The sequence below is a fragment of the Rosa rugosa genome, chromosome 7 (assembly GCF_958449725.1).
Source record: "Rosa rugosa chromosome 7, drRosRugo1.1, whole genome shotgun sequence".
NCBI classification, from domain to species: Eukaryota; Viridiplantae; Streptophyta; class Magnoliopsida; order Rosales; family Rosaceae; genus Rosa; species Rosa rugosa.
Window position 1 is genome coordinate 9,645,470 of NC_084826.1, and position 27,751 is coordinate 9,673,220.

Below are 27,751 nucleotides of genomic sequence, written 5' to 3' on the forward strand. Positions count from 1 at the left end.
AAAGTGAGTAATTATTGCAGAAGAAATAGATTCACTGGTAGTTATCTACAATAAAAATAGTGGGAGAGAAAAGTGGAGGTTGTGGAATCATTTCTTTTTAATTTTCTTAATAAAAATCTATTTTATAATTGTCATATTTATCCTTATGATTTAATTTATTCTTAAAGTTTTTTAATATTTCAAGGTTAAATCTGTCAAAATTTTCAGTTTTGGCTAACAAAACCTCTTCTCTTAATAATAGTATAGATAGATATATATATATATATATATATATATATATATATTGTAATAACCTGTTTTAACAACTCTAGTGGATTTACTGTTAATAAAGGAAAAAGGGTGGCAGACAACTTTCTGATTTTAGGGAGTAAAGCTCGGAGATGTGTTTATTTTTCCTGTTTATGCATAATTGATGAGAGCTAACAAGCAGACTAGCATCTCTCTCACTCACTCTGTTTCACTTCAAAAAAAAAACAGAGCATTAGTTCTCTAACTCTGTTCTTCCTCCATCAACCACCTCCAAACGCCGGATCACTCCATTTGGCTTCGCCTGAGGCTGCTCTACCTACTGGACGTCGTCTTTTTTTTCCCGGCACAGCCTCAAGGTCCGGCAAACCAGCTCGACCCGGTTGCACCCGAAAACGAACCAACTCATCCTCCTCGTGTTTCCGGCCACCAATTCCCCCCAAACTTCATCCTCGAGCTCGCCTCAACGTCCTGAAGCTCCCAGAAGTAACCTTGCGCGGCGGCACGGCCGGCAGCGACGGCGGCGACCCCGAGTCCGGTTTAGCTCGTTTTCGTTCCAAACTCGATATCTCGAACTACAGAGCACCATTTCACTTGATTCTTGGCTCATTGAGCTCGCCTCATCTTCCTATACAAGCACCAAGAAGGATCGGAACTGGATCGAACGTTTTTACGTTCGTCGGAGCTCGACCCGTGCGGATCGAACAACCAACCTTCGGATCAAGATATCTCGAGCTATACACGATCGTTTCTTGTGATTCTTGGCTTGTTGAGTTCATAAGGAAGTTCTGAACAATTCTCCAGAAGGGATCGAGGCGTGAGGTTGTAGTTTTCACGTCGATTTTGGAGCTCGCCGGTTTCTGGAAAAATTCCGGCCACCGACTGATTTTTGGTACATTTCGATCCCTTCCTGTCATTTTTTGGTCTTGTGCTAGTTATGAAAAGTGTCCAGAATGAGAAAACGAAGGGGACAAGCACAGCCCCGATACCAATTGTGGTGGTCGGCGGTGGCTCTGTCCCTAACTCCGGCGGCCCTTTCCGGCCACCTCCGGAGGTCAAAAATTTAGTTTCTGTCCATTTTATGATTCTATGTTTCGATACGATCATTTCGGCGTATTATACGCATTTTTCGGTTATCGTATGAATTAGTTATGAATTTTGAGATTTCGATCGATTTCGATCGTTAGATTTATGATCTGTGGAATTAGGACCGTCAGATGAACCTATAATTTTGATATGATAATCGTATGACTGCCCCAGAGGCTTTGTGTGGTCATGGGCGAAGATCCGACCGTTGGATCTTCGTATAATTGCTAAACAGTGATTAGGGAGGCGATTCGTGAAAATCCGTCCGTTGGATTTTCGTATAAATTAGCGGAGATGTTAGTAAGGACGATTCAGGAAGATCCGACCGTTGGATCTTCGTAATGATTTTTGGAGGATGATCCTAAAGGCGATCTGTGAGGATCCGACCGTTGGATCATCATTTGATTTCGATCCGACCGTTGGATCATCATTTAATTTCGATCCGACCGTTGGATTGTCGTTTGATTTTGTCTTTGAGTTATTGGCTAAGTTAAGGTCATGTTTGATTAGGTGATCGACGGTTGGATTTGGCGGACGATTCGTGAAATTGTATTTTGAGCTGTTAAGAAGACGCAGCGGGAATTTAGAGGTGAGTAAACCTCACGTGGTTCATATTACGAACCGAATAAATTTAATTACCTTATTTTGTCGTAATTGCGTGAAAATATTTATGGAATAAATATTTGTTTTAAAATCATATGGACTTGATCAACTACGGTCCATGGGTAAGTAAAATGATTTTTACTATACAAATGAATTTCTCGGTTTTATTGCATGTGAACTATAGTTGGTAATAGTGATTATCCCTGAGCGGATAATTACGTATATATATATTTACGTGATTATATGTGGAATGGTGTGACATTGAAGAGTGTGGAATTTGGGATGATTAAAATACTATGAATTGAAATTTGACTTATCATATTTATATGTGATGATCATGATTGATGAGTTCTTGTTAATATTCATGATTTACATTGGAGTATGTATAGAGTTAGAGAATGTAGGGTTCTGAGGATGAGGTGTCCGAAGTTCGACGGTTAAGGATAACCGGAGTGTTTGAGTACTGAGGACGGGGATGTCCAAGGTGCGACGGTTTATTATTAACCGAAGTTGTGTGCTGAGGACGGGGATGTCCAAAGCGCGACGGTTTATTATTAACCGAAGTATATGGTGCTGAGGACGGGGATGTCCAAAGCGCGACGGTTATAGTGTTAACCGAAGTATTTTTGCCGTTGCTTGACCCTAGGCCAAGGTGTCAGAGGTAACGAGGCAGTTAGAGCTCTAACGTGTTATGGGATGGGACCAAAGTGGTGATAGTGTTGTGAGATAGGACCAAAAATGGTGATAGTGTTGTGTGATAAGACCAAAGTGGTGATATTGAATGGGTTTGACGTTTGCGTCGTGGATGTTGAGATTGTTGGTTGTGTTGTTGAGTTATAAGAATTGTAATTTAAAATCAACAGTTCTTTCTTGTTTACTCATACTGGCTGTAAAAAGCTTACCGGGTTTTGTGTTGTTGCAACTCCCGGTACACTATTCAAATTGTGTAGCGGGAAATCCTACAGGTCAGGAGAACCAGGACGGTGATCGGGATGCTTAGAGTAGTGTTATGTGAATTACAGCATTATATTGTGAGGTGTGTTATGCTCATTTAGAGCTTTGCAATTTTACTTTGTAAGAGTGAATTGTAATAATTAACTCGAGGTTTTCGAGTTTTTGTGTTGAGTGGCGAGTGGTGTGTTTGTTTGTGAGAAAAAAATTCAGAACGTTATTTGTATTAATTGTTTATTCATGTTTCGGATTTGAATTGGTTATTCAAAATTCGGGGCGTGACATATATATATATATATATATATATATATCTCAGGTGCGGACGGTACGAATTTCCCGTTTTCCCTCACTTTCCGATCACATTTTCACATCTTAACAGTTCAGTTTTTAGGTTCTAATGTATAGATCATCTCTGCAAAATTTCAGCCAATTTGGTGATCGTTAAGGCATCCAAAACTGCAATTTACACGAACGAACCGAATCTGTCGAACCGGAACCGTTCGTGTACATTGTTGTAATTTACAGTTTTGGATGCCTTAACGATCACCAAATGGGCTGAAATTTTGCAGAAGTGATCTATACATTAGGACCTAAAAACTGAACTGTTAAAATGTGAAAATATAATCGGAAAGTGGGGGAAAACGAGAAATCCATACCGTCCGCACGGTACTGACGTCCGCACCGTAGCCGGACTGTATATATATATATATATATATAGAGAGAGAGAGAGAGAGAGAGAGGGGGGGGCAATGTCGTGGCAGATAGGCTTGCTAATTATAGTGCTACTAATACTTATATATATATATATATATATATATATATATATATATATACAGCAACGTTCTAAAGAGGACGTCCGTGAAGAAGAAAAAATGCGGACCGAAACGTGTCATTCAGCCAATCAACCTTATTTTCACGCTGGTCCCACCCACATCTCCTCCTCTATCTCTAACACTATCTTGCTCCTGATCCTTATGCTCCTCCGTCTATTCAACCTCTAAATCCAGAAACAGAAACAGATTAACCAGAAAGAATAAATCTTGAAATGGGCAGGGCCTCAGTATACAATATGGGATATTAGCAATCTTCATATTCTTGCAGCACCAGCCAGATATCTTCGCCAAATCTCACTCTGTCACATCCATCGTCAAATTCTTCGCCAAATCTCACTCTGTCACATCCATCGTCAAATTCTTCGCCGTTACCGGATATAGAAACCCTGTTCTGGAAATTGATACAGGAATGATCTGAATCAAGTGGGGAATTTGATATGGGTGCTCTTGATTAATTTTCTTAAATTTTGACGGACTTGGTGCTAGGAGGACTGGGTTTAGAGGATTGTAGAAATGGAATCAATTGATGGGAACAAGGAGTTGGATGCGTTAATTAAAGACTTAGACTGTAGTGAAATTAATCAACAAGGTTCTTGGCAATATGATTAAATGGTGAAGAAATTAGCCAATGCAGGTTCAACCCAAAGAGAAACAGATTTGGATTGCTCAGATGGAATGTTATCAGAAAGTGCATCAGAATTGCGGTTGCTGGCAATTGATTCAAGAGCTGTTGCTTTAACAACATCATCATAAATCGAAAAGAAGCGGTGGTCAATTGCGGTCAAGTACTGAACAAATTGATAAGGAGAGAGGCACATGTGGCAAAATTGAAAGATTCAGTGGTTCGAAAAGAGCCGGCGTCTAACTCCAGCGAAGCCATGGTTGTGCGGTGCTGGTAAAAGTGAACTTAAAGATTAGAGGAGATGGTGTGGGTGGGACGTAAGTAAATCCAAACATGAATTTCCAATTAATTGAGTAGAGCCCAGAAACTGATATAAAAAATTAGAATAGTCATTTATCTGAGGAACATATCCCATAAAATAGAGAAGTAAAATCCTTGATTTTGCGATCGAAGATTAAAACTCAAAAAGGGAGTAGCTGTATCTGAGAGACAAAGATTAGGAGAGAAGTCTAGAGGAGATGAGCACCAAACTACCAACCCAGAAGAAAAGAAAAAAGAAAAAAATCTTCTATGTCGAGCTTCATCAGTGAGATGTGACCATGGAAACTTAATCGCTGGTAGGAAGGACTGAAATTTGAGATAAGTCTGCTTTTTTCGCCGCTTTGTCTCAAGAAAAAGACCGAGCTCGAACCGGCCACCATGCACGAGTCCCCTCATTCTGGATCCTTCAAGAGGAAGAGGAAGAGAGACAGAGAAGATGATATGGGTGGGACCCACATATAAGCTTTGAAAATCAAGTTGACTCCGTTGAAATTTCAACGACCAACCAACGGATGACACGCGTTTGATCCGCACTTTTCTTACTTCACGGACGTCCTCTTTGGAACGTTCCTCTATATATATATATATGTGTGTGTGTGTGTGTGTGTGTAGTTCTTCTTGGCTAAGGATATCCTTACTTAAGCTTAAGTACGGATTTTCAATTTTTGGCCACTTTTCGATCATATATTCATATTTTAACCGTTCTGTTTTGAGATCCTAATGTATAGATCATCTGTGCAAAATTTCAGCTAAATTGATGATCGTTAAGGCATTCAAAACTGCAAATTACAACAATGTACACGAATGGTTCCGGTTCGACAGATTCGGTTCGTTCGTGTAAATTGCAGTTTTGAATGCCTTAACGATCATCAATTTGGCTGAAATTTTGCAAAAATGATCTATACATTAAGACCTAAAAACTAAACGGTTAAGATGTGAATATGTGATCGAAAAGTGGCCAAAAACTGAAAATCTGTTCCATAAGCTTAGCTGAGAAATTTTGTGTGTGTGTATATATATATATATAACCAATTGGAATTCTCTCTGCTATGTTATGCCCAAAAACTTCAACAAAGCCTTCATTTTTGTACCTAACCATGTTACAGTTGTTACTAGCATAAGCATAAAAGAAACTGCGATTGAGAAAAGCAATATAGACTTTGAAAACATTGTTGTCGAGGCAATTTCTGACTGAATATATTATGAAGCATCATGCTTCATTTATTTTCTAGTTCGGGTGGTACTGGTTCTCTAGGTTTGATTTGAAGCATTGTCTAACATCAATGCTTAAGAGTGTGACAACCATATTTGCTATCATCTGTGAGGTAATCATGGAGTATTTCGCATACATCTCACAAACATGCAGGTGGGTGTTTGAGTGTGGACTTCATAAACAGTAAGTGTTATATTGGCGAAATAAAAAATATTTTTCTTTTACTTTCCTCCAATATCTTAGAGATGTTTCTCCGCAAGAAATCTCTTTTTCATTTGAAGTTGAAACCAGCATGGTTTATTTTTATCAGTATTTTTTCTCTCCTGCTATAGTATCTCTTAACCTTGCTAAAACACACTCCATATATGTAAGTTGGGTTATCACAAAAAATTGTCGAGGTAGGTTTGTTATGAGTCAGGACCAGCATATCACGTAAAGACTACTAGAAAACTAATTCATCACATTTAAATTATGAACTAAGGGTTTAAAACATTAGACTAATCAAATTATGAACAGCACTATGAAATGGAAGTAGAAAATTAGAAAGAGATCAGTACGTTTAATGTCCGGAGATGGTGCAATATATGAAACTACTATTTACATTATTGGTGGAATATATTGCCATTTTGGTTTAAACTTGTCTCTAATGATCAATGCATTGTACATTGTACAAGTATAGTTTCATTCATGGGTGTGTGCATATCATATTTAATTATCTTGGGGAAAAGGAAAGGACATCAAGTTCTTGATTTCTCAGGTTAATTGACAATAACTGAAATATAACATGAAGAACTAGCTTAACATTAGGACGTTATTTGATGATAGCTAGTTATATCTTGGAGGCAATCTTAATATACATGAATTTCTATCTAACAAGGTGTTGATACAGATATCATGTTCAACTTATCCTCCTCATTTGATCAAAAAGTAAATAATTTTATTTAACATACACCTATATTATTTTTTTACCGATTTAGAGTAGCAAGATGGCCAATTGGATATCAAAAATTGAGTTAATTACGGGTCGTTTTTGTTATCTTTCGCAATTTGGGAAATGACGCCTGAGTGTCCAAAATGGACAATCTTGTATGCAAGTGCTTTTGGGTAGATGACATTTTGTTGAAAGCACTTTTGCTAAAATTTACAGTACTTTATATTGGAATTTGAATATTTCATATAAAAGACGTGAAAAAGCCAAGACTAAAGCATACCAATCATAAATCGCTTGAGTGCAAAAGCCAACAAGAGTCTAGTAGATAGATGCACCACATCCTGTGTTGTATGTGTCGGCACTTTCAAAGTTTCAATTGGTTTCTTGCTTTTTTTTCATAGTGAACATTGAACAAGCAAGGACCACCATTTGGGGTAGGCAGTGTTACAAATTATACAAATGAATCAAGCAGCTGCTCATTAAAATAGTTACGCAGAGGAACCCTTAACATTATAGTAAGCAATAATGCAAAGGAAAGGTGAGGTAGTAAGTGGACAATCTCTGGTTCTTTATCTTCCCCGGTTTGTAATCCAAAAGTATTATGAAAAAGGGATCTGTAAAGCAACTGAAATATTATCACTAACTGCTACTTCCATTTAATCCAAAGAATACGTTGAAGGGTAGATTAAAGTTCCCAAAGACTTTGGTTCTCAGAAAGATTTCAATGATTCTTCGAGCTTTAACAAGATAGTCAGCATCCTATGTGTGTAGAATCTCCCAGTGTAATTTCCTATTTAAAGTGATATATATTTAATTATTTATATATCGGAGAGTATTGGTGCAGCAAATTAAAAATTCATATACCAGCAAGAAAGCATTGCATGTTAATTTGATGACAAAGCAGAAATTCATATTCAAGCAAGCAAGCATTGTATGTTCGTTGTTGTAGCTTCTTCAGGCTGCCTTGAAATTCTGCAAAAGTCCCAGATACAGTTTGAACAGTAGAACCCCGGACATGTTTAAAAAAAATGGTGGTATATTGTTAGGCAAGATGCCAAGTTCTTGAAATAAGGATCTTGATTCCCTAGGGAATTTTAGTAAACTAATTCACATTAGGAGTGATGTCAAGGGCCATCTTACCTATCATTTAGATTTCAAGTTCTCTGAAGTATCAAATTAATCAATTTTCATCTTACCATTAGTGTTGTTAACTAATCACGTCAACAATCACTATTCTGGTTTCCAACTTCGTTTGATTTCTTAACGGGTCATATTGAGTGTTCTAAATACGCTAAGTATAAGCCGGAATGAATTGAAGGAATTCGGATCAAAATGAGTGGAATTGGATTAATGCCAACTTGAAAACCATGACAAATTTTGTTTAGTTAAGGTGACAGAATATAAAATGGGTCTAAATTCGGGGACTGCTCAAATTTATATAATGTGCGCGCATGCTTAATGTCTTTTTGATAAAAAAAAAACAACAGCTTGGAGGGTGGTTTATTTATTAATTTGTTTTTTGGTGCTTAATGACAGAATGGCAGGAGATCGAGTAAATGCAATGTGGTAGCTACGGTGTGCATTTATCATATGGTTGCAGTTATATACTCGTATACTTGTATTCATATATATGGGTGTTGGACTTGGTTAAATGAAATCAGCATTTCAAGTATTGCATTTGAGACATTTCTGAGTCGAGTCAGAGTCAGTTTGAGCTGTGGGTACATGTAGCACGGAATTGAATATATGGTCTGCTATCAATTTACTCCCCAAGTGCTGTACGTGGTATTCGTGATATTGGTAATTGATCACAGCAGATTATTATTTTGGTTAGTATTATCCTGGATAGTATATAGTGTGTATTCATAGCGGTATTTAGAACCAGGAATTATGCAAAGCACTGAGTAGTTGAGAGAATGAGACGAAATGAAGTGAGTAGAAGAAAAGGATAGACCAAAATGGTCTGAGGCCAAATTCAGTAAGCTATTTTGGAAATGTGTTTTAAACATTTAATGTTTTTATATATCAATTTCTTGCTTCGGTATATGAGAAAAATTAATTATTGGCCATCCAACGGAATTTAGCAACCCCAGAATCCCTCCTTCTGTAGAGCATTCTGCAACAATTGCCATTGATTTATGGGTAAAATCCTCATATAGTACCTGAATTATCACGAAATGCACTTTTTGGTACCTACAAATTTTCAGGGAGTCCAGTGGTACATGTATTATCCCTCCGTATAGTACCGTTAGCCCTTATAGTACCTCCGTCCATTATTCCGTTAAAATTGTCATGTGACACTCATGTGAGTAAAATAATAACGGTAAAATAGTCTTTTCATTCATAATTAGAATTATAGAATTTAATATATTGAATATTTATAATTAAAAAATATTTTGACACATAAAAAAAAGATAAATAATACCCAATTTATTCTTCACTGTTATCGGGATACTTGGGTCAATTAATTTAAGTACTTTTATTTTTGTTTAGTTTGATTTTAATTTATGAAAATTTAAGATATACTAATTTGGAGATAACTTTTTTCTCGAACAATTAATAGGATTAATCAATAGAGATGGTAGGTAAATCTAGATATTCACTAAATTCAATTCTAGGTCTTTCTTTTGACCTAGTCTAATTTATTTTAATTTAGTTTAATAAAAATTTGTAAAAGAAATATGAAAAATAGGTGTTTTACGATTTTACCCATACTTTAACGGAATAATTGACGGAAGTACTAAAATGACTAACGGAGGGATAATACAAGTACCACTAGACTCCCTAAAAAGTGCATTTCGTGATAGATCAGGTACCATATAAAGATTTTACCCTTGATGTATTACATCACCAAAAGTTCTTCAGCAACCAGCCATTTAAAAAAAAAAAAATTTATTCCCCAATATCAACCGAATTAGAGAACTAATAATTATATCTTTTCAAACTATTTAGGTACACAATTGTAGAATCTATAACTCTTTTGGGAACTCATTATTTTTTTAAAAAAAATTTGTGAAGTCTTCAATTCTTTGTTTTTTTGATAATGGAGCTAGTAGGGCGAATATATATTCATCAGAAACCAGAATAGACCATTACATATTTACATACCCTTCCGCTGCGATTTAGACAGACAAGAAGATAGTGATAGTACATAGAAAATAGATCAACTCATTGTACAATCAATACGTAGACATAGCGGGATCCCCCTTTGGTACTACGCCGGAGGCGTTAGAAGGGTCCGGCCCTCCCAAGCTAACTCGTAACCAGCAAATCTAGTAGCATAGAGACCTCAATTGGTGTACAACTAGAGACACTGAAAATTAAGTCAACAAGACCAAGACCAAATACTAAACTAGATGCACGAAGGTGCCTAGAGTGTCCCTGAATGAAGGGAATTATTGAAGACTAACCAAAGTAAATAGGGACTAGGACAAAACCAGCCCAAAATAAGGCCCAAGAGAGCAGCCCAAGGAAATGAGTCCAGCCCAAGGCCCAACAAAAGGTTGACCCGAGCCAGCCACCAAAACATCCTCCTCCAGCGCCGCCAATCACCGCCAGACATGTAGTGGCCGCGACCCCCGACGAGATCGCGCAAAAACCGCCTAGCCACGCCGCCACCACGATCGCTCCAAATCCATCATGGCCCCGCCCCTGCAGCAATCCTCCCAGACCACCAAAGCTGCGCTGCCACTCCGATCTCCCAGAAAACTGCCATAGCCACGCCACCATCACATGTTCAGGAGAGCTCCGGACGAAACCCCGCCGCCAACAGTCATGGAAGCTCCGACGACCCACCAAACCTGCACAAACCGATCAGCCCAGACTCTATTGCCAAAACCTCGAGCTACCCCCATTCAGAAGACTACACGGCCATTGCTTTCAAAACCCGCCCGGTAGCAGCCCATTCAGCATGGCGAACCACCACCGACGAGCGCTGCCGGACGAGAAGGCTAGGAGATCTTGAAAAAAATCCTACGCGGTCCGAGTTTTTTGGAGTGAATATTACGTTATTTTCTATTCCAAGTCTACAATTCTTTGTTAAATAAATTATCTATATATATATGTTTGCGATCAGTAGTATATATGGAAGTCTTTAATTAAGTTCAGGTTCATTTTCTTATCTCACACATAATCCATTGAAGAATCATGATGTCTTTAATTAAGTTCCCCAAGAAAGCTTCATTTTCTTATCTCACACATAATCCATTGAAGAATCTGCAGTCTTTAGTTGTGCTCAAAAAGTCAAAATGAACACATGATGGAGTGCAGCATTAGGACTTGGTAGTACCAAGCGAGCTGAAGTGTGGACAACAATACAAAAATAATATTAAAAAAAAAAGAAACTAAAGATGAGTACTAAACGTATGTTACATCAAAACTAAGTGGCCAAGCGAGCTGAAGTGTGGACAACAATACAAAAATAAGGGTGCGACTATTGCCACCCTACAATTTACTTTGTTCACCCTACTTTCTTTTCTCACCCTATATATCATGGTTTTAAAACGTCATTTTAACTAGTGCTAGCTACACAGAATTTAGTTCTGAAATCACAAAATTGACGTCTTAACTAAGCTTTCTTCATATAATGAAACCAGAGGAGTTCAACTAGCTAGCAGTGCTAAAGTGCTAAGGGGTCTAATCCTGACTCCTGATAGTTAAAATGTCTAAGCTAGTTACTAATATAAGAAGTTCAAAATTTGATAAGCTTACAAATTTGATAAGTTACTATTACCATAAAACATGGTTCTATTTTATTTAACTCTTTTGTTTTGTTTTATGGAAAGCTTTATTTGGAGAAGTAGAACATATACAAGAACAACTTTCTGAGCTCTCTTCCTTAATTACATTACAGTACTGTTGAACATAATTGCATTAGAAACGTGACCCTCAAAGCATAACTACTTAACTAGTAAATCAAATTAAGGGAAATTACTGGTCACTCCCTCAACTTTTGGGGCGTCGACAGTTCAGTCCCTCGTATCATAATTTTAACAAGTAGCTCCTTAGACATTCAAATCTTGCACAATGTGGTCCAAAATGACTATTTTACCCCTCACTTCCTTTTTTTTTTTGTCTCTCTCCCCCCCTTCTCTCCTCGATTTGTTCTTCATCTTAACCATTTACCCAGACATAAAAAAATCGTGAGAGAGAGGTGATCTAATTGACTATCCACAACCAACATGAACCCAGTCAATTAGATCCCTGATTCAAACTTCAACCACCAACACATATACCTGAAAACAACACATATATCAGTTTTGGGGGTTTTGCCATAGTCCTTTCTGCTACCCACGATGTCGGCCACCTCCTTCCAGTGCTTCTGCTTCCGATTCCCTCTGCTCAGCTTCCATTCCGACTTCTGCAAATTTATCATCTCAAATTGTTCATATTGCACGTGACCACAAACAAATTCAAATGCAATCAACTCTAACCTTTAAACTCACAATCCACAACTTCAAAAACAAAATAAGTAAATCAAAACTGCAATCAACTTGAAAGATGAACTATATAGTCTTCGACTATACAAATACAAAGTGTTGATGAGAAATTTTACCATGGTGGTCGAGTGGTATAGGAAAGCCGGTTCTCAAATCTGAACGACGAAGCTGAGAATCTCATCGGTAATTCCCGGCACGGAACCGCCGCCGCCGTCTTCCGAAGCTCTGTTCCGAACTGGCATCAAGTTCGAAGTCAATTTGGTGTTCCGGCGACGGAGAGAAACGAGAGGCCTGTCTTGAAGCTCCCGCCCAATTCCGTGAGATCGTTTCGGACTCCCAAGAGCGCCGATGACAGCGAAGGCGGTGGAGAATCGGAGGAGGGAAGGGAGGATGACGACGGAGGAAAGTCCAACGAGGCCACAAGCAAGGCCAGAGGACAAGTGAGCATATCCATCAAACAAGTAATAAGATTTAGCCTTTGGATTGATACTGGTGCTGATAATCACAGCTATGATGAGGCCGCAGATCCCAAGCACTCCAGCCATGACCACCGGAACGATCGATTTCGTGGGTATGAATATATTTTCTGGGTAAAATGGTTAAGATGAAGAACAGATCGATCGAGGAGAGAAGGGGGGGGGGAGAGAGACAAAAAAAAAATGAAGTGAGGGGTAAAATAGTCATTTTGGACCACATTGTGCAAGATTTGAATGTTTGAGGAGCTACTTGTTAAAATTATGATACGAGTGACTGAACTGTCGACGCCCCAAAAGTTGAGGGAGTGACCAGTAATTTCCCCATAAAATTATCAAAGCTTTTGGAAGTATGTAGAGAGAAAATCATTGTTCATCACACTGGGAATGATGCTCTTGATGATATATCCATATATTTGTCTTCTCACTTCTATGTGGGAATTCTCACTGTCAATAATCTTTAAATTATCTCTCATTCGAGCTTTCTTATTAATCATATATATGTTAATGTGATAATTTTTTCCAATAGCAATGGGAACACTACTATTTGCATCAGGCACCTCCTGTTACTAGATTTGCTCCCATTAGTCAAATGTTGAATGGATTTTCCTGTTATGGTGAGATTTTTCACGAACCGTAAACAATTCTCTATTAATTTTCTCCAATAACTCAAAATGTGTCTCCACAAGGTTGAATCCAACTAGCATTTTTTTCTCTTAAGAATTTCTTTCGTTGCTACATGTTACCAGCAAAAAAATATATGTTTGGGTAGGTTGCTTGTGACAGCTTTTCACGTAAAGATTACTAGAGAACAATTCATCACTTTTGTGTTTTGTATTCCTCCTGGATAAAACAAAAAGGATTGCATGGGTTTTACATTCATATTCATTGATGAACTCACTGCCTCACTTTAAAATTTTAGTATATAACGAACCTTCTTCATTTGTCCATAGTGTTCGGACCATGTTAAATTTAAGGGTGATTTTTTTTTTTCTAAATCTTTTAGATAACATTAGACAAACAAAAACGATTACACTTGAAAACTTCTTACACTGTCACACAACCTCCAATGCAGATCAAAGTGAAATGCATGGTTGATTAACGGATAAAAGAAGAGCATGATCCCAAGTGAAACATGGATGTTGGAATTGGTCAAATGAAATCAGCATTTGAGACATTTCTGAGTCAAGTCAGACACTGAACTTGTAGCACTGAATTGAATGGTCTGCTATCAATTTACTGAATTACTGTAAGACTAAAATGGACATTATCATTTAAGTTCAATAAGGCATTCAACAACTTACCATTTACTTGCAGAATAAGCAATGAGAAATCTGATATAACTTGGTTATTAAGCTGAGTGTTAATGATATATACCTAAGAATATGTGATTCTGTACTGAATAGCTTCTTTTATGAGAGGAGGCTAAACCCTACGCTGAATCATATATAAACCTGATCCCTGCACTCTCACTATCACTAGACATTCATATACTCGTCCCATAGAGAGATTAGATAGTGAGCAATGCAGAAGATCAGTGTTTGAGATCAATGGCCTTTTCAAGTTTGAGATCACTTTTCAAGTTTGTTGACTCTTCAAGAACAGTTCATTCATACATGTTACTCCAATTGTGTGGGAGTGAAATGAAATAAGTGATTGTATCTTTGATCTTTGTGTGTTGATTTATTGTAATAACAGTATTGCAATTTACATTTACTCCCCAGTGGAGTGATTCGTGATGTTGGTACTTGATCACAATTCATTATATTTTGGTTGGTATTATACTGGATAGTATATATTGTGTATTCAGATCAGTTAGAATCACATATCATGCAAAGCATTGAAGTTGAGAGAATGAGAGGCATGAGATGAAATCAAGTAAAGAGAAGAAAAGGATAGTTCATAAGGTTCTTTAATCTTGTTAAAGGGTTCAACTTAATTGGTCCACTTTCCTTTGTGCCATCTTGAATTATTAAGACAAAACTTGAAAGTCCCTATAAAAAGCTCAAAGGTTGTTGCCTTCATCAATCATCATATGCTTGGCCAAATTCAGTAGGCTATTTTGAAAACAGATGGAGTGAATTTAAATGTTTTTATACATCAATTTCTTTTTCCAGTTTTTAGTAAAGATGGTCATTGATCTCCGCTATGATAGAGCTTAGCAACATTAGAGGCGGACGATTATAAACCCCATCCATTCAATAATTGTTGCTGTAAAATCAAAAGCAAATGTTTTTGTATCAACAATTGTAGCTTTTCAAACTAGCTAGGTACGTGAAATTTTAGAATCTATGAGTAATTATTTAAGCAAATACTTTTAGGAAGTCATCCGATTCTTATTGTGAAAATCTAGTTTCTGGCCGAGAACCTGAGAGTAACAGATAAATGCACACCAATTGCCCATGAATAGGTATTGCCAACGAAAATGTTTAGATAGGTTTATTATGAGTAAGGACCCGCATATCACGTAAAGATTACCAGAAAACCAATTTTCATCACATTTAAAGTAAAATTTCAATTGAGACAAATTCAAAAGTCCCCACTATCACTAATGATTGTTGCATTTCACCAAAACCTAACCAAATTCAGTCGGCTAGAGAAAAGAGAAAAAAAAAGAAAAAAAGTGAAATGTATTCACATATCCTGTATTATATGTGTGGACAAATTCAATTGGTTTTGCTTTGTGCTTCTAGGTTTTTACAAATAGATAAGCAAGGACTATCATTTCGCCATTTCGGGTAGAAATGATTCATATATATTAAATAAGAAGCAGCTCATTAAGATAATATTGCAGAAGAACCCCCACAGTATAGTAGCCAATAATGCAGAGATATTGTCATCTTCCTGGGTTTGTAATTCAGCGTATTATGATGATGAGCCTGTTAAGCAAAAAAAAAAAAAGACTACTTTGAATGCTACATCAAAGATTAATGTTCCCAAATAACTCCACAAAGATCCTGAAAGGGACACCTCCTCACCTCACTGTTTTACTTTATCTCTTTCTACAGCAACATGGTTAAGTTCAAAACTTTTCCATTTCTAATTTTGAGTTGACAAGTAAAAAGAAGCAAAAATGGACGTAAAGGGGGGAAATTGGAAATTCAATTCCGATCGGAAGTAGCAACCAGTTGTCTGCATCTATGAGATCGGTCGTTCATTGTGCAGAATGAATACACAGAAGCTTTGCGGCCAGTTGTGGCCATATGCTAGAGCTTTATAGGATTGATTGATGTCAGAATAATTTTCCTAGATATATGGGATGAACAATATTCTGATCTACTTGGCCATATCTTCTGTGCATAAAAGCAGAAAAACAAGCACCCTTAAAGCAATTTTTTCATTGACCTCGAGTAACAAAGCTGGACAAACTCGAAACAAATTTCAAATGTCCAGGAAGAAACAGAAGCCTAAACAGGAAGGCAGTTTAACCATACACTGTCTCATTTCTGACAAATTACTCAAAATGCAAGCATAATTAAGAAAGCAGTAAAGGGCAGAGCATGAATAGGGAGGCCAAAATGCGACCTAGGAAGTAAAGACACTTATCATTTTGAATGCAAAAAGTCTATGGCCTCAAATAAGGTAGCCAATTTCAATCAAGGACTTTATACAGTCAGTGGAAATCTCCACGGTAATTACCTATTTGCATGTGATTATATTCACATATTGTATAGTATTGGCATGCGCAAAAATTTATAAACAAGCAGGAAAGTATTGTATGTTCATTTGATAACAAAGCAAAGACAAAAAAGAAAAGAAAAAAGAAGAAGCATGCTTTCTTTTGCTTGAACATGGAAGTAAAGTAAATGTCGAACAAAAGAAAGTAAGATATATCCAGGGTAAAGAGAGGAAGACATGATTGAAAAACTTACCTCTTAATATTGATTAATATTACTGATATTTACAAGGTCTCTGAAACAATTTCACTGACATCTAAATCTACTAAGCTTTCTTTCCCAAATAACGTAAATGCCACGGTTGCCTGCAAAATGACAATTAATATATTCTCTCTCAGTTAGATTGCCAGAATCTAAATTTTATATTTCAAGCATTGGGTCAAGATCCTTGAGTGAATTAATGCATACAGAGACACTACAATTTCAGCCATGCTTACCCCAAATAGAAATGCATGTATGCATATTTCCTCTATCAACTTAATGTCTAATAATTCATGCCAGAAACAGTATACCTTTTTGGTTCTGCGGTTCAGCTTCTTCAGGCAGCCTTCATATTCAGCAAAAGTCCCAGATACAACTCGAACAGTAGAACCTAGGACAAGTTTCTTATCCTTTGCCTTAGATGAACCATTTATCAGAGGATCAGAAGCTTTTCTGGATCTCCCTTTGGATTTAGCATCTCCAGCAGATTTTGCAGCATCACTAGAATTCAGATCATCAATATTCAGCCCAGAGCTGAGTTGCTGCTCTTGTTGAAAAGCTAGTTCAGCTTTTTCTTGTTCTTCCTTTGCCTTTGCAAAGATAGCTTCCATGTCAAACTCAGATACTGGCCTGGGTCTGTTGATCTGTCTCTTCCTGTGCAGATCAACATAACATTTCTAAATACTAACCAGAAAATACACAATGCAGATAGTGTTCTACACCAATACATACTTAAGGTGTCCACGAGAACAGAAAGTAACATGGATGTAACAAAGGCCCAATAATGTCAGAATATCAAAAAGCTTGACTCAAAATTCACCCAAATGTAGCTTCCTATAATCACACAAACATATCTCTTCATATTATGGAAGTATGCAGTCATAACATGGCTTTAAAACTTCATTTATTTGTATCTCTTCAAATTCTTCATATTCCTATAAATTCACAAATTATAATGTCTATCTATGAGTTCTTCATATTTCATTTGACAACTTACAAGAAAAATTTACTCACGTATTTCCAACCTTGGCACCAATAAAGCCTCCAACTCCATCCAACTCCGTCACGAAATCATGTATCTCCTTGTCCAACACACACCTAAAAAAAACACACCCCGGAAACAGTGGCTTTGCTTTAACCGAGTAGGTACCATTCTTCAATTTCCTCCTCCCCGGTATCGTTGGAGCATAAACCTGAAACCAAACCACAAAAAAAACCTTAACACATTTACATTACAAATTCGGTAACATCCCCATAAACCACTACTTCGAGTAGGACTGAGCAAACACCTTGAAATCCATATGTGGGTAGTTCCTAGCGAGCAACCGAGCGATTAACTGAGCGGTCTCCTGGCCCTTGACTCTAGAAACTCGAACGATCCACCACTGTGGGCCCTCGCGAGCGAGGTTGTTGATGTTCAGCTCTTCTTTCCAGTGAGCGAATTTCTGGGTGGGCTTCTCCAGAAGCTTCTCCTCGACCTTTTCTTTCCAGCTGGTGCCGGCTTTGCTCTCTCTCCTCTCGTTTCTGAGCTGCCTTCTCTCTCTGGCGGAGAGCTGCTGCTGCTGCTGTTGTTGGGTGGAAGATTCTAGAGTGGCGGAGATTGAGAGAGGGAGGTGGGTGTGTTTGGTTGTGGGGATGGAGATGGGGAGGAGGGAGAGAGAGTGGTGGCAAGGACTCCATTGGAGAAGTCCTTGGGTCATCTTCTTCGAGCTTCGGAGAGCTCTGCAACTTCGTGGGATAAGGGTCGTTGTGGACTGTGGAGTTTTTGTTTTGGTCGTTATGGTTTTGTTGGGTTTAGTCAGTCTATGCGGCCAATTTGGGCTCGAATTGAATGGGCCAATTGTTTGTTTTCAGAACAAAAAGAAAGATAATAAAATTAAAAAAAAAAAAAAAACCAATAAATTGCGTTGTAGAGACATGCTCAAAATGTCGGCGATCTAGTTCAAGCTGCATGTTCTATTGTGGAGCGTGTTGAGGTAGAAGATTTCCAACTGAAATCCATATAGTACGCATAAGATTTCCATGAAATTGGAGAGTTTGAAACTGCCGCGATTTGAGTATCTTCAATTTACAAGATAAAACCATCACACAACATTACTCTGATAATCCTTATGGACCGCAAAAGTTTCCTAGTAGAAAACATAAAGTTCTTGGATGATCGATAGTTCGATACACACATTTCTTTTCATTTATTGGTAATGTATTGCAAGTAGTTTACAACCGATTATAATTTGAATGCAAGCAACTAATCAATGACTAAAATTATCACTTTTCATTACTTGTGCACAATGGAGTTTGGGGAGTAAGATCTAACGTTAAAGCAATTAGTCGGTTATAGACACCGCAATCTCGTTTTATTATACACTTATGTGATGCATTATACTCCACTGTCCATAAATTCCTTGGCCTTGTCATAATTTAAGGGGTGGGCAAAAATGACCGAAAGACCGGAAGGGACCGATCCGGACCGGCCGGTTCGGCCGGGTTTTAGAAGGAAAATAAGTGTTTTCGGGCCGGTTCGGTCCCTATACTAAGCGTGGCGGTCCGGTCCCGGTTCTTGAAAATAAGTGTGTTCGGGCGGTTCGGTCCCTAAACTGAACTTGACGGTCCGAGTTCGGTTCTTGACTAGAGGTGACTGCGTGGACCGGAAAACCCGAACTTAGGTACGTGTCGTCCAATTATAGGTTTATTTTCGAAGTATATTGGTGTTAGTATGGACACCATCACATGTGATTAGTTAATAGACCTAACCTAAAATCTAAAATCCTAAGTCGATTCCTCAGATCTCTCATCTCTGCGACTCGGCCAGTCCGCCTCCAACTCTCTCGGTCTCTCCCAGAATTCGATCTTCCTCATCCTCAGCCCTCAATCAGTCAGCCGGTCTTCCTCAGCCCCAGTCACTCAGCCCCCAAAAATCGGTATTCCTCACTAACCCAACATAGCAAATCTTTCCACATCTAACCCAACATATTGCTCCTTGAGATAACTCTTCATCATCTCTGTAGACAAATTCAGACCAATCTTAGTAGCTAGATTCTTTACCACATTTCAAAAACCAAAATGGATCATATGAGAACCGTGTCTTTTTTTTCCGTTCTATCTAGAAAGGCAAAAACTCGTTAGCAAAAAAAAAAAAATAATAAGACACAAAGATAACGTCTATATATACCAAATATAATTTGAAAAAAAAATATATATAACTTCTATATGTGTATTTAGAAAGAAATTTCAATTTCCCATATTCCAATATTCCATGTACCAGAAAATAAAATTATATGCATCATGTGGCCTCCCAATAAAATTGTATTCATAGTGGGGTCAACACTTGGCGGAGAACACATTATTTCCCAAAACATTTCAAAAAACTCCCGCGCCCCCCAATTCTGCATCTCCCTCCATATATCCCTCTCTCCAAAACTCCCTCCTTTTTAGACTCCGCCCCCTCATTTTCATTTCTCTCAGATCTCAACTCCACCCCCTCATTTTTCCTCGGCGGTTACTTTTACTCTTCCCTCCCATTTCACAATAATGGCCAAGCAATCTAAAGCCAAGAAGTCGGAGAATCTCGGCAAGGGCACCGTCACCCCCGTCCAGATCGCCTTCCTCGTCGACCAGTATCTCTCCGATAACAGCTACTCCGAAGCCCGCTCAGTTTTCCGAACCGAAGCCTCCTCTCTCTTCTCCAAGTCCCCCATTCGAGAGGTACCCACTTCTTTTTCCCCTTCAATTTGGACCGAAATCTTCCAGCTTTTTTCTGATTTAGGGTTTTTAATTTTCAGGTGCCGAAGAGCTTGCTGAGTTTGTCTGAGATTCTGAACGAGTACATAGCGTTGAAGGAGCAGAAGGTGTTGCTGGACCACGAGAAGGTTCGGGTGGAGCAGGAGAAGACCAGGGTTCAGACGCTTTTGAATGGGTTGCAGAACTCCATGAACATTTACAATGCTGGTGGAAACCCCCAAATCTCCAAAGCTCCCGATGCGGCGCCGAAACAGATGCTCATGGCTCCTCAGCCTCGCCTCTCTAATGGGTCTTCTGCAGGTATAGTCCTAACCCCATCTGGTTGTATTTGAGAAAATTTAATTGAATTGAGAATGTAGAGGATGTTGATTCTGGTACCTGACAGCTAAAATGCACCCATTGAACTTGTGGATGCTTCGTTTTGTTTGCTTGAACAACCTATTTGAACCCATTGTTAATCGATTAATAGAAGCTTACAAATCAGGACTATAACCTGCAAATTGAACGTGACTGTGTGATTGCTAGTCGGTGTTTATGTTCTCTATTGCTGCCTCTCGATTTTGTTTTTGTATCTGATTGCGATGGTGCTTGAGAATAGGCTTTAAGTGGATGCTGTGTTGTATGTGAGAGCTTAGATGAACCAATTTCAACTTGTAAATGTTACATTTTGTTAAACCCGTTGGGGACTATACCATATGAGTTAACAACTTAACGGAAGCTCACAAGGCACTCTATGATCCAATATGAGTCATGATTGTATCTATATGCCAACTGTTTAGTATGTCTACTCTTTTTAATGGCCTCTCATTGCATTTCCTATGCACCAAACACAGTTGTTCATCCAGTGGTCACACCCACCAACACCAACATGGGGCCTGCAAATTTCTGCTCACCAATCATAAGTAACCCACCTGCAACTAAGAGAAAGGGTTCCAACGCTGTTGCCGATGTCTCTCATGCTGCTAAGAGATCTCGCGGCAAAGCATCTGCCAGTAAGATTCCAAACAAAGGTATGTACTGTATGTTGTTCATAGTTGTGCTGATTTGTATCTGATTTATGTTAGTTGGTATATATTCTTATTGATCTTTGCATTAGCAGGTGAAGGAACACTTAGAGCATCAGGTAGTGCACTTAATAACCAAGGAAGTGCCCAGCCCACTCCAGAATTTCAATCATCACTACAGAACTCTGCTCCCAGCAGCTCCTTGGTTCAGGGATCCACTGTGGCCAAATGCTTGTTCCAGCCTTCGATTTCCAATACCACCAATTCTTCTGTTCCTCAAACACCTCCACGAGCAAATTCCTCTCAAAGTGATAAATCTGTGTCTCCTGTTGAGAATTCTGGCATTTCTACCCACAGTGATAACAATTCTCCTCCTGAAATCAGCGCTAATTGCTGCACTATATTTTCATCCAAGAGAGTGACATTGACCCCTAACAAAGCTTGCTACACTGTGGAAACAAACCATTGCATTTCTTCCTCACCTGCCAAGACAAACTCGAGGATGTCAAGTAGGAGGGAACATGTAAAAGGGAGGCTAAACTTCGATTGCTCTGATGTGCCAATGGGTTTGGACAAACCAATTACTGATGAGATTTCAGCTGACAAACCAATCATTGAAGATATATCAACCCACAAACCAATCAGAGATGAAATTTCGACATCTGATTCTGAAAAGGAAGTTGACATTTTTGACATGGATATGCCCAACTTTGAAGCACTGGGGGTGGATTTCAACTTCTCTGACATGTTAGGTGAACTGGATCTTGATTATGGAGAACTTGGTTTCACTTGTCAACCATCTTCGGGTGCTTTCATGGGAAATGTTTCAGGGTATTCTCTACCTTCCATAAGTATTTCTATGTTCTTATATTTGCTATTGTTGAATCAATTGAATTTTCTTTCCTTATGTTTTGTTATGCCTTACAAAATCTACACAGGTTATCTCATGAAAATATGGATGGTAATAAGGGGGCTAATCAAGTTATGTCAGAATTTTCATCAACTGTGACAGAAGTAATATCAGAGAAGGGCACCTGTGCACAAGGTAGTGAACCACTTGAAGTATTGCTGTCTACCAAAAAAATAAAATAAAAATCTTATTTGCTATAGTCTCCACACTGTTATGCATATTATATATATTAAAACAATTCTGGGTTGTTGCAGGACCTGATTCTATGACAACAATGAAGTCTGTAACTAAATCTATCAGAATTATAAGCCCAGGTAATTTTTTTATGTCTCTTGTTATGCTTTCTCTCATGTTGATGTAGCAGTCTACAATCACTAATTTGTGTGCTTTTGGAATTGCAGTGAAAAAGCGAGGAAACACTGTGGATCAGGAGAACTGTACTGAGATAAACTGAATGGTTTGCTGGAATGACTGATAGACTGACAGAGGATCTTTTGACTATGTTAATATTCCACAACCATGTTTAGAAGCTATGGTTTAGCATCAAACATCTCACAAATTCCTTAGGATTAAGTTTCTTGGTAGTATAATATTTCTAATATGCCCTGGTTGTAGTAGTCTGGGCTTACTAGGCTAATGGTTTATTCTTGTTCACCTAACAGTTTCTCACCCTAGGCTTGTCCATATATGACTAAGTGGTATTATTGAAGCATGAACATCTGTTGATAGAATTCTTATTCGTTTATGAGATTGAAATGTTAATCATGGAAGTTTCAATTCAAGAGCAATATTGTCACTGAGCTGTTTTTTTTACCGTACTGAGTTTTGAATGTAAGAACTATCCTTGTGAATTAATACACATGCTCAGTATAAGATCTGGTTAGATTGTTACTGCCTAGGAGCAAAAGAAATTGGACACAGGCATGGAACATAAGTATAAATTGAGTGTTCTTTTTCTTGAGGAAAATTCCCACACAACATTATCTTCATAAACAAAATTAATCTCTTTTGCTGTCATATTCTGATCAAGCTAAATACTTCTCCAACTTCTCCACCTCGTCTACGCTTCCAATGTAAAGTGGAACACGCTGATGAATCTGTCAAAACAAAAGAGAGGAATTTCTAGTCATTCAATTCAGATAGAGATTGATAAGCAGAAACTCATGATACTCAAGTGATTGTACTGACCTCAGTTGGCTGAATGTCTAGTACTCTGGCATGGCCGTCAGATCCTTTCCCGCCAGCTTGTTCCACTATGAAACTCATTGGTGCGCACTCATACAATAGCCTCAGCTTTCCATTCTTGCTTTTCTTGTCTCTTGGGTACCCATAAATGCCACCGTACAGAAGCGTTCTATGAAAGTCCCCAACCAAACTACCAATGTACCTTGCAGAGTAGGGCTTGCCACTCGGACCTGGGTCCTTAAGGTCATCCATGTACTTCTTCAACTTGTCATCCCACAGTTGATAGTTGCCTTCATTGAACGAGTAAATCTTTCCTGCTTTCGGTATCTGAACTTTTTCTTGGGTCAAAACAAATTCACCATACATGGGGTCCAAGCTAAATGCATATACACCTTGCCCAACTGTAAGCACAAAGATTACAGAGCTTGAGTACATGCAGTAGCCAGCAGCAAGTAGGTTGCTTCCTGGCTGACACACGTTCACTATACACTTCTGTGCAGCACTGTCAAGCTGCAATGCAATATATAAAATTTTCGGTTATTAGCTCCGCCAATAGCAGCAATAATGCTATCACTAAATTTATTCATCAAATGATGTGTTAAAACTAAACTATGTTGAGAGAGGCTCACGGTTATATTAATGAAATTAAACACTTTGGCGAATAGATGAAAGAAAGGAGTAGTGGACTTACAGTTTCATCATCAATGTCTGCTAGGCACTCGTCATTTGGGCTGTATATTCCGAAGATTGAACCAGTGGAAACTGCAGCATCAATGTTGGATGATCCATCAAGAGGGTCAAACACCACAATGTAGTTGCCGGAATAACTCTCTTCCACAGCCACTGGCACATCCTCTTCCTCAGAGGCTATAATCCCTGTTCGTCCACTCGATCTCAAGCAGTTGGAGAAAACCTGTCAATACTAAATAATCAAACTCACATTATGAAGGCTGTTAGAGTACAGATTAATGGGACATTCTAGTTTTGGTCATTTGCTTTGGTCCGACTGAATAATTGGTCTCATTGCTCAACAACAAACAACTTTTGCAGTCTATTTCATTTCTATTATTTTGATGTTTAAAGACTAACATCGTTCTTCGTCAAAAAAGAAAAGGACATGGTTCTATGCAATTTGTAGTCACATTGAATCTAAGACCAAGCATAGAATCAAAATTTGAAGCCAACCTTGTAGGAGCAGAATGCAATGTCTTCAACTCTTCAAACTTGTACCATATATATTTAAATTTGTGGTAACATCTTCCTACCAAATTGGAGCAACAAAGTAATGTTTCAATTTATATATTTTTCTCTCAAACCATGGGACAGCAATCCGTTGTAGTCTAGTTGGTCAGGATATTCGGCTCTCACCCGAAAGACCCGGGTTCAAGTCCCGGCAACGGAATTTTCATTTTCCTATCTTTTATTTTTTTTCGATTAACATCACTAATTATCAAAACATTAACAATTTAAAGCATGAACCAACCTCATTGGAGACGACGTCGAGTTTCTTCTGGTCCTCTCCTTGAATGTTCACAGCACCCTGAATACCAGTCAAGTTAGAAATGCTAGCTCTCTGCACCAAAGAAGCAATCTGCTTGCAGGCCAACGAAATGCTCGAAAGCACAATGGTCATCTCTGCATCAATGACACCCTTCTGTTCTTGCTCCAGCAACCAGCACGTCAGGGTTGTAATCTGGTACCCGCTTTTCTTCTTCGGCTCAGTTTCAGCTGCCACCGCCATGCATTTAACTCCAACGCTGCCCACACCCCTATTTTTCTTGTTTCTGTTTGAGGCTGTGGCATTGGTTGCTTTGGAGCCGAAGACGCATTGTTGCAGAGGAGAGAGCTGAGAAATGGAGCGAGAGCTCGAGCATAAGAGTTGGGACGAAGATGGAGTTACTGCTGCTGCAACCATGGCTTTGGTTTTGTGATTAGCTGCGTCTTACTATCTCCTTTCTTCAAGTTCTTTTGGGTTTTGATCAGTTTGTGTTCTTTTTGGTTGGATTGTGTTTTGCATCGAGTGTGGGATTGTGAGGTTGGCAGCCATTTCTGTTATTTTTCTTCATTTTTAGGGTCCCACTTATCTTCCTTTCTGGTGTTCTGTTTTGTGTGTGATCATGGTTCCTTTGCTTGGAGAGTCCATAGGACGAGAGAGATTACAAGTAACAAGTGGAAGTGCCATTGGGGATGGTGGGTTGGATTTGATTTAATTTGATTTGGGTTCGAGGGTTGGGCCAAGCCCATCCTTGAGTTCTTGGACCACGTTGCGAAGTAGCTTGTAGGGGTGTGCGTGATCCAAACCAAACCAGTTTTATGTCTAATCCAATGGAAATTCATTTGTGCATCGATGGTGCAAGTGACTAAATACTTATAAGATGATCTCAACTATTGATATTTACAATCAATCTTTTTTTTAATAATCAAAAAGTGTATGTGAGGTAATCCAACAATCCATTTATGTTGGTGCAAGTGCATGTTGATGCTCTGAATCGTCCTCCCTAATCCAATCCAATATGGTTAATTTCTATAGCATTTCCATTCTCATACTTGCGTTTTTATGTGCAGTCAACATGTTCTATTTTCATTTTACTCCATTGTTAGGATGTTGCTGAAAAAATTTCATAGTACTATTGTTACTATATTTTTGACTTTTGACGAATAATATTTTGTCGGCACGAGTTATTTAATTTTATGTTTTGCAAACAAAATTTATTTCTCTTTAATAGTGAAAGTGAGTCATTTCAAAAAAAAAAAAAAAATAGTGAAAGTGTGTTACTTGATGAGGCAAGTCAAACAATCAGTTCTTTTCAGTCATGTAGTTGGAGTTACGCTAATAGAGTTTGTAAATTGTAATAAGATTGTCCATTGTGTGGCTAGAGCCTCTTTGGTGCTATATTTTGTAACATTTTGGTGGAGAATGATGCCGGAATGGTTCGTTCCAATTATTGCAACAGATAAGCAGTTTGAGATAGTTGTAGTGGAGAGTGGTATTCTTTCCATTGTCGACTTGTGATGGGGTTTAATGTGGTTATTATATATTTCTTGATTGTATGTTTTTCAAAATTTGAATATAAACTATCATCGGATAAAAAAATAATAATAATTGTCTAATAATAATAATAATAAATTTCCCTTTCCTTTTACCCCAAGACCGGTGCAAAGAACTAATAAAAGGAACCCCAAGACATGCCTCATGGTCACGCATTGATACACATATTATAGAATCATAGGTAATGTCGAGGTACTATGAATAAGTCAAAGAGTACACTTGGTGGTTTCTTGGAAATGGAAGCAATAGATTATGGGTTCTCATAATCTTACTTCATAAGACTTATCAGGAATGGACCAAAGACGTATGATTAAGGATCTTTAATATATGTCTCAGGCGTCAGGAATTCAGGTTGAACATGCTGAAAAAGTAAAATGAGGGCTACTTGGAAATTAAGAAAAAATAAATGCACGTTCCAAACTTAATTGACTACTAAAATATAGTAGTAAATGGAGTGACCGGGCAACTTTTGCAAATGGAAGACTTCTCTCCAGTATTGACATTTGATTATGAGAGATTATAATTTCCATTGATTATCTCCTTCATTAATTATTAATTCCATATACAATTGACAAATCGTTCTCTTAATGTATGCTCTACCACCAACTTGATTCTCCTTTGATCATTCCATTCATCCTGCCATGATCCTCTCCTTGAACCCCTTTAGTTTTTCTGATCCTTTCCCTTTTTTTTTTTTTTTTGAATTATTTTTCTCTCGAGAGTATAACATTTTTAAGTAGTAAATACGGGTGAGGCTCTAAGTAGTAATATAATGATTCTATGAGGATTTTTAAATCAACGATTAGATTGCTTGTGTGTTGAATAAATATTTGAACTAATCATTCAATCAGTGATTGGAAAATCTTCATGGAGTCATCACTTTAAAGTTCTGATTAGAGACTCTCCTTAGTAAATATTTCTTCTTCTTTCCCAACCAAATAGTTTGAACTTTACACAAAAAATTCAAAATCATTGGGAGCAGTACAAGCAGCAAAGAGAAGGGTTTATAGATTTCCTTACTTTTTCCCAGCTTTCCAATATTCAAATTTCATTGGTAGAGGGAATGAATTTTGAGGCACTTAAAAAATGTCAATTTTGAAATTTATTACAAGAGAAGTGAGAGATCAAAGTCAATGCATCGATTTCTCTGTTTAGATACATAAAATTGATGTGAGAAGATGGAAAATTTTATCTTAATTTGTATATAGATTCCTTATTTTTCTGTAGCTTTTACAATATTCAAATTTCATTAGCAGACAACATGTATGCA

At 38.0% G+C, this 27,751-nt stretch overlaps 3 protein-coding genes, 2 long non-coding RNA genes and 1 other non-coding gene across 7 annotated transcripts in view; 3 read left to right on the top strand and 3 right to left on the bottom strand.

Annotated features, from left to right (window-relative positions):
- LOC133723459 (uncharacterized) overlaps positions 1 to 27,751 on the bottom strand; it is a 52,035-nt gene that overhangs the window by 11,225 nt on the left and 13,059 nt on the right. The gene's annotated exons all lie outside the window — the stretch shown is intronic.
- Positions 285 to 2,927, top strand: LOC133723443 (uncharacterized). The gene is made up of 3 exons (XR_009853021.1): positions 285 to 1,138; positions 1,843 to 1,921; positions 2,886 to 2,927. It is a non-coding gene; the product is annotated as an uncharacterized LOC133723443 (long non-coding RNA).
- On the bottom strand, positions 15,329 to 18,366 carry LOC133721053 (uncharacterized). Of its 2 annotated transcripts, XM_062147569.1 has the most exons (5): positions 17,885 to 18,366; positions 17,610 to 17,788; positions 16,907 to 17,249; positions 16,590 to 16,699; positions 15,329 to 15,596 (listed from the first exon to the last, which is right to left on the bottom strand). In XM_062147569.1, the coding sequence occupies exons 1-4, from the start codon at positions 18,293 to 18,295 to the stop codon at positions 16,619 to 16,621; spliced, it is 1,014 nt and encodes a 337-aa protein (XP_062003553.1). In that variant the 5' UTR covers positions 18,296 to 18,366; the 3' UTR covers positions 15,329 to 15,596; positions 16,590 to 16,618. The 2 variants fall into 2 exon arrangements, with proteins under 2 accessions (XP_062003553.1, XP_062003552.1); XM_062147568.1 differs by lacking the exon at positions 15,329 to 15,596 and having other exon boundaries at positions 16,574 to 16,699.
- On the top strand, positions 19,988 to 23,024 carry LOC133722363 (uncharacterized). Its single transcript, XM_062149250.1, has 7 exons — positions 19,988 to 20,297; positions 20,375 to 20,633; positions 21,167 to 21,343; positions 21,433 to 22,168; positions 22,276 to 22,382; positions 22,502 to 22,561; positions 22,649 to 23,024. The coding sequence occupies exons 1-7, from the start codon at positions 20,124 to 20,126 to the stop codon at positions 22,699 to 22,701; spliced, it is 1,566 nt and encodes a 521-aa protein (XP_062005234.1). The 5' UTR covers positions 19,988 to 20,123; the 3' UTR covers positions 22,702 to 23,024.
- Positions 23,174 to 25,514, bottom strand: LOC133722365 (fructose-1,6-bisphosphatase, chloroplastic). The gene is made up of 4 exons (XM_062149251.1): positions 24,916 to 25,514; positions 24,124 to 24,345; positions 23,436 to 23,942; positions 23,174 to 23,344 (listed from the first exon to the last, which is right to left on the bottom strand). Exons 1-4 carry the CDS (start codon positions 25,345 to 25,347, stop codon positions 23,273 to 23,275), a joined length of 1,233 nt encoding a protein of 410 aa, XP_062005235.1. The 5' UTR covers positions 25,348 to 25,514; the 3' UTR covers positions 23,174 to 23,272.
- TRNAE-CUC (transfer RNA glutamic acid (anticodon CUC)) lies at positions 24,762 to 24,834 on the top strand. Its single transcript has one exon. It is a non-coding gene; the product is annotated as a tRNA-Glu (tRNA).

What these genes read in the sequence shown, in the direction of transcription:
- LOC133722363 (XM_062149250.1), top strand. Translation starts at nt 20,124, where the DNA reads ATGGCCAAGCAATCTAAAGCCAAGAAGTCGGAGAATCTCGGCAAGGGC. An exon ending in CAGTAAGATTCCAAACAAAG is followed by an intron (nt 21,344 to 21,432) that starts GTATGTACTGTA and finishes TTGCATTAGCAG; the next exon opens with GTGAAGGAACACTTAGAGCA. An exon ending in GAAGGGCACCTGTGCACAAG is followed by an intron (nt 22,383 to 22,501) that starts GTAGTGAACCAC and finishes GGGTTGTTGCAG; the next exon opens with GACCTGATTCTATGACAACA.
- LOC133721053 (XM_062147569.1), bottom strand. Translation starts at nt 18,295, where the DNA reads ATGACCCAAGGACTTCTCCAATGGAGTCCTTGCCACCACTCTCTCTCC. An exon ending in GGTGCCAAGGTTGGAAATAC is followed by an intron (nt 17,250 to 17,609) that starts GTGAGTAAATTT and finishes TGATCTGCACAG; the next exon opens with GAAGAGACAGATCAACAGAC. An exon ending in TGAACCGCAGAACCAAAAAG is followed by an intron (nt 16,700 to 16,906) that starts GTATACTGTTTC and finishes GTCATTTTGCAG; the next exon opens with GCAACCGTGGCATTTACGTT.
- LOC133722365 (XM_062149251.1), bottom strand. Translation starts at nt 25,347, where the DNA reads ATGGTTGCAGCAGCAGTAACTCCATCTTCGTCCCAACTCTTATGCTCG. An exon ending in TCGACGTCGTCTCCAATGAG is followed by an intron (nt 24,346 to 24,915) that starts GTTGGTTCATGC and finishes TAGTATTGACAG; the next exon opens with GTTTTCTCCAACTGCTTGAG. An exon ending in TAGACATTCAGCCAACTGAG is followed by an intron (nt 23,345 to 23,435) that starts GTCAGTACAATC and finishes TTGTTTTGACAG; the next exon opens with ATTCATCAGCGTGTTCCACT.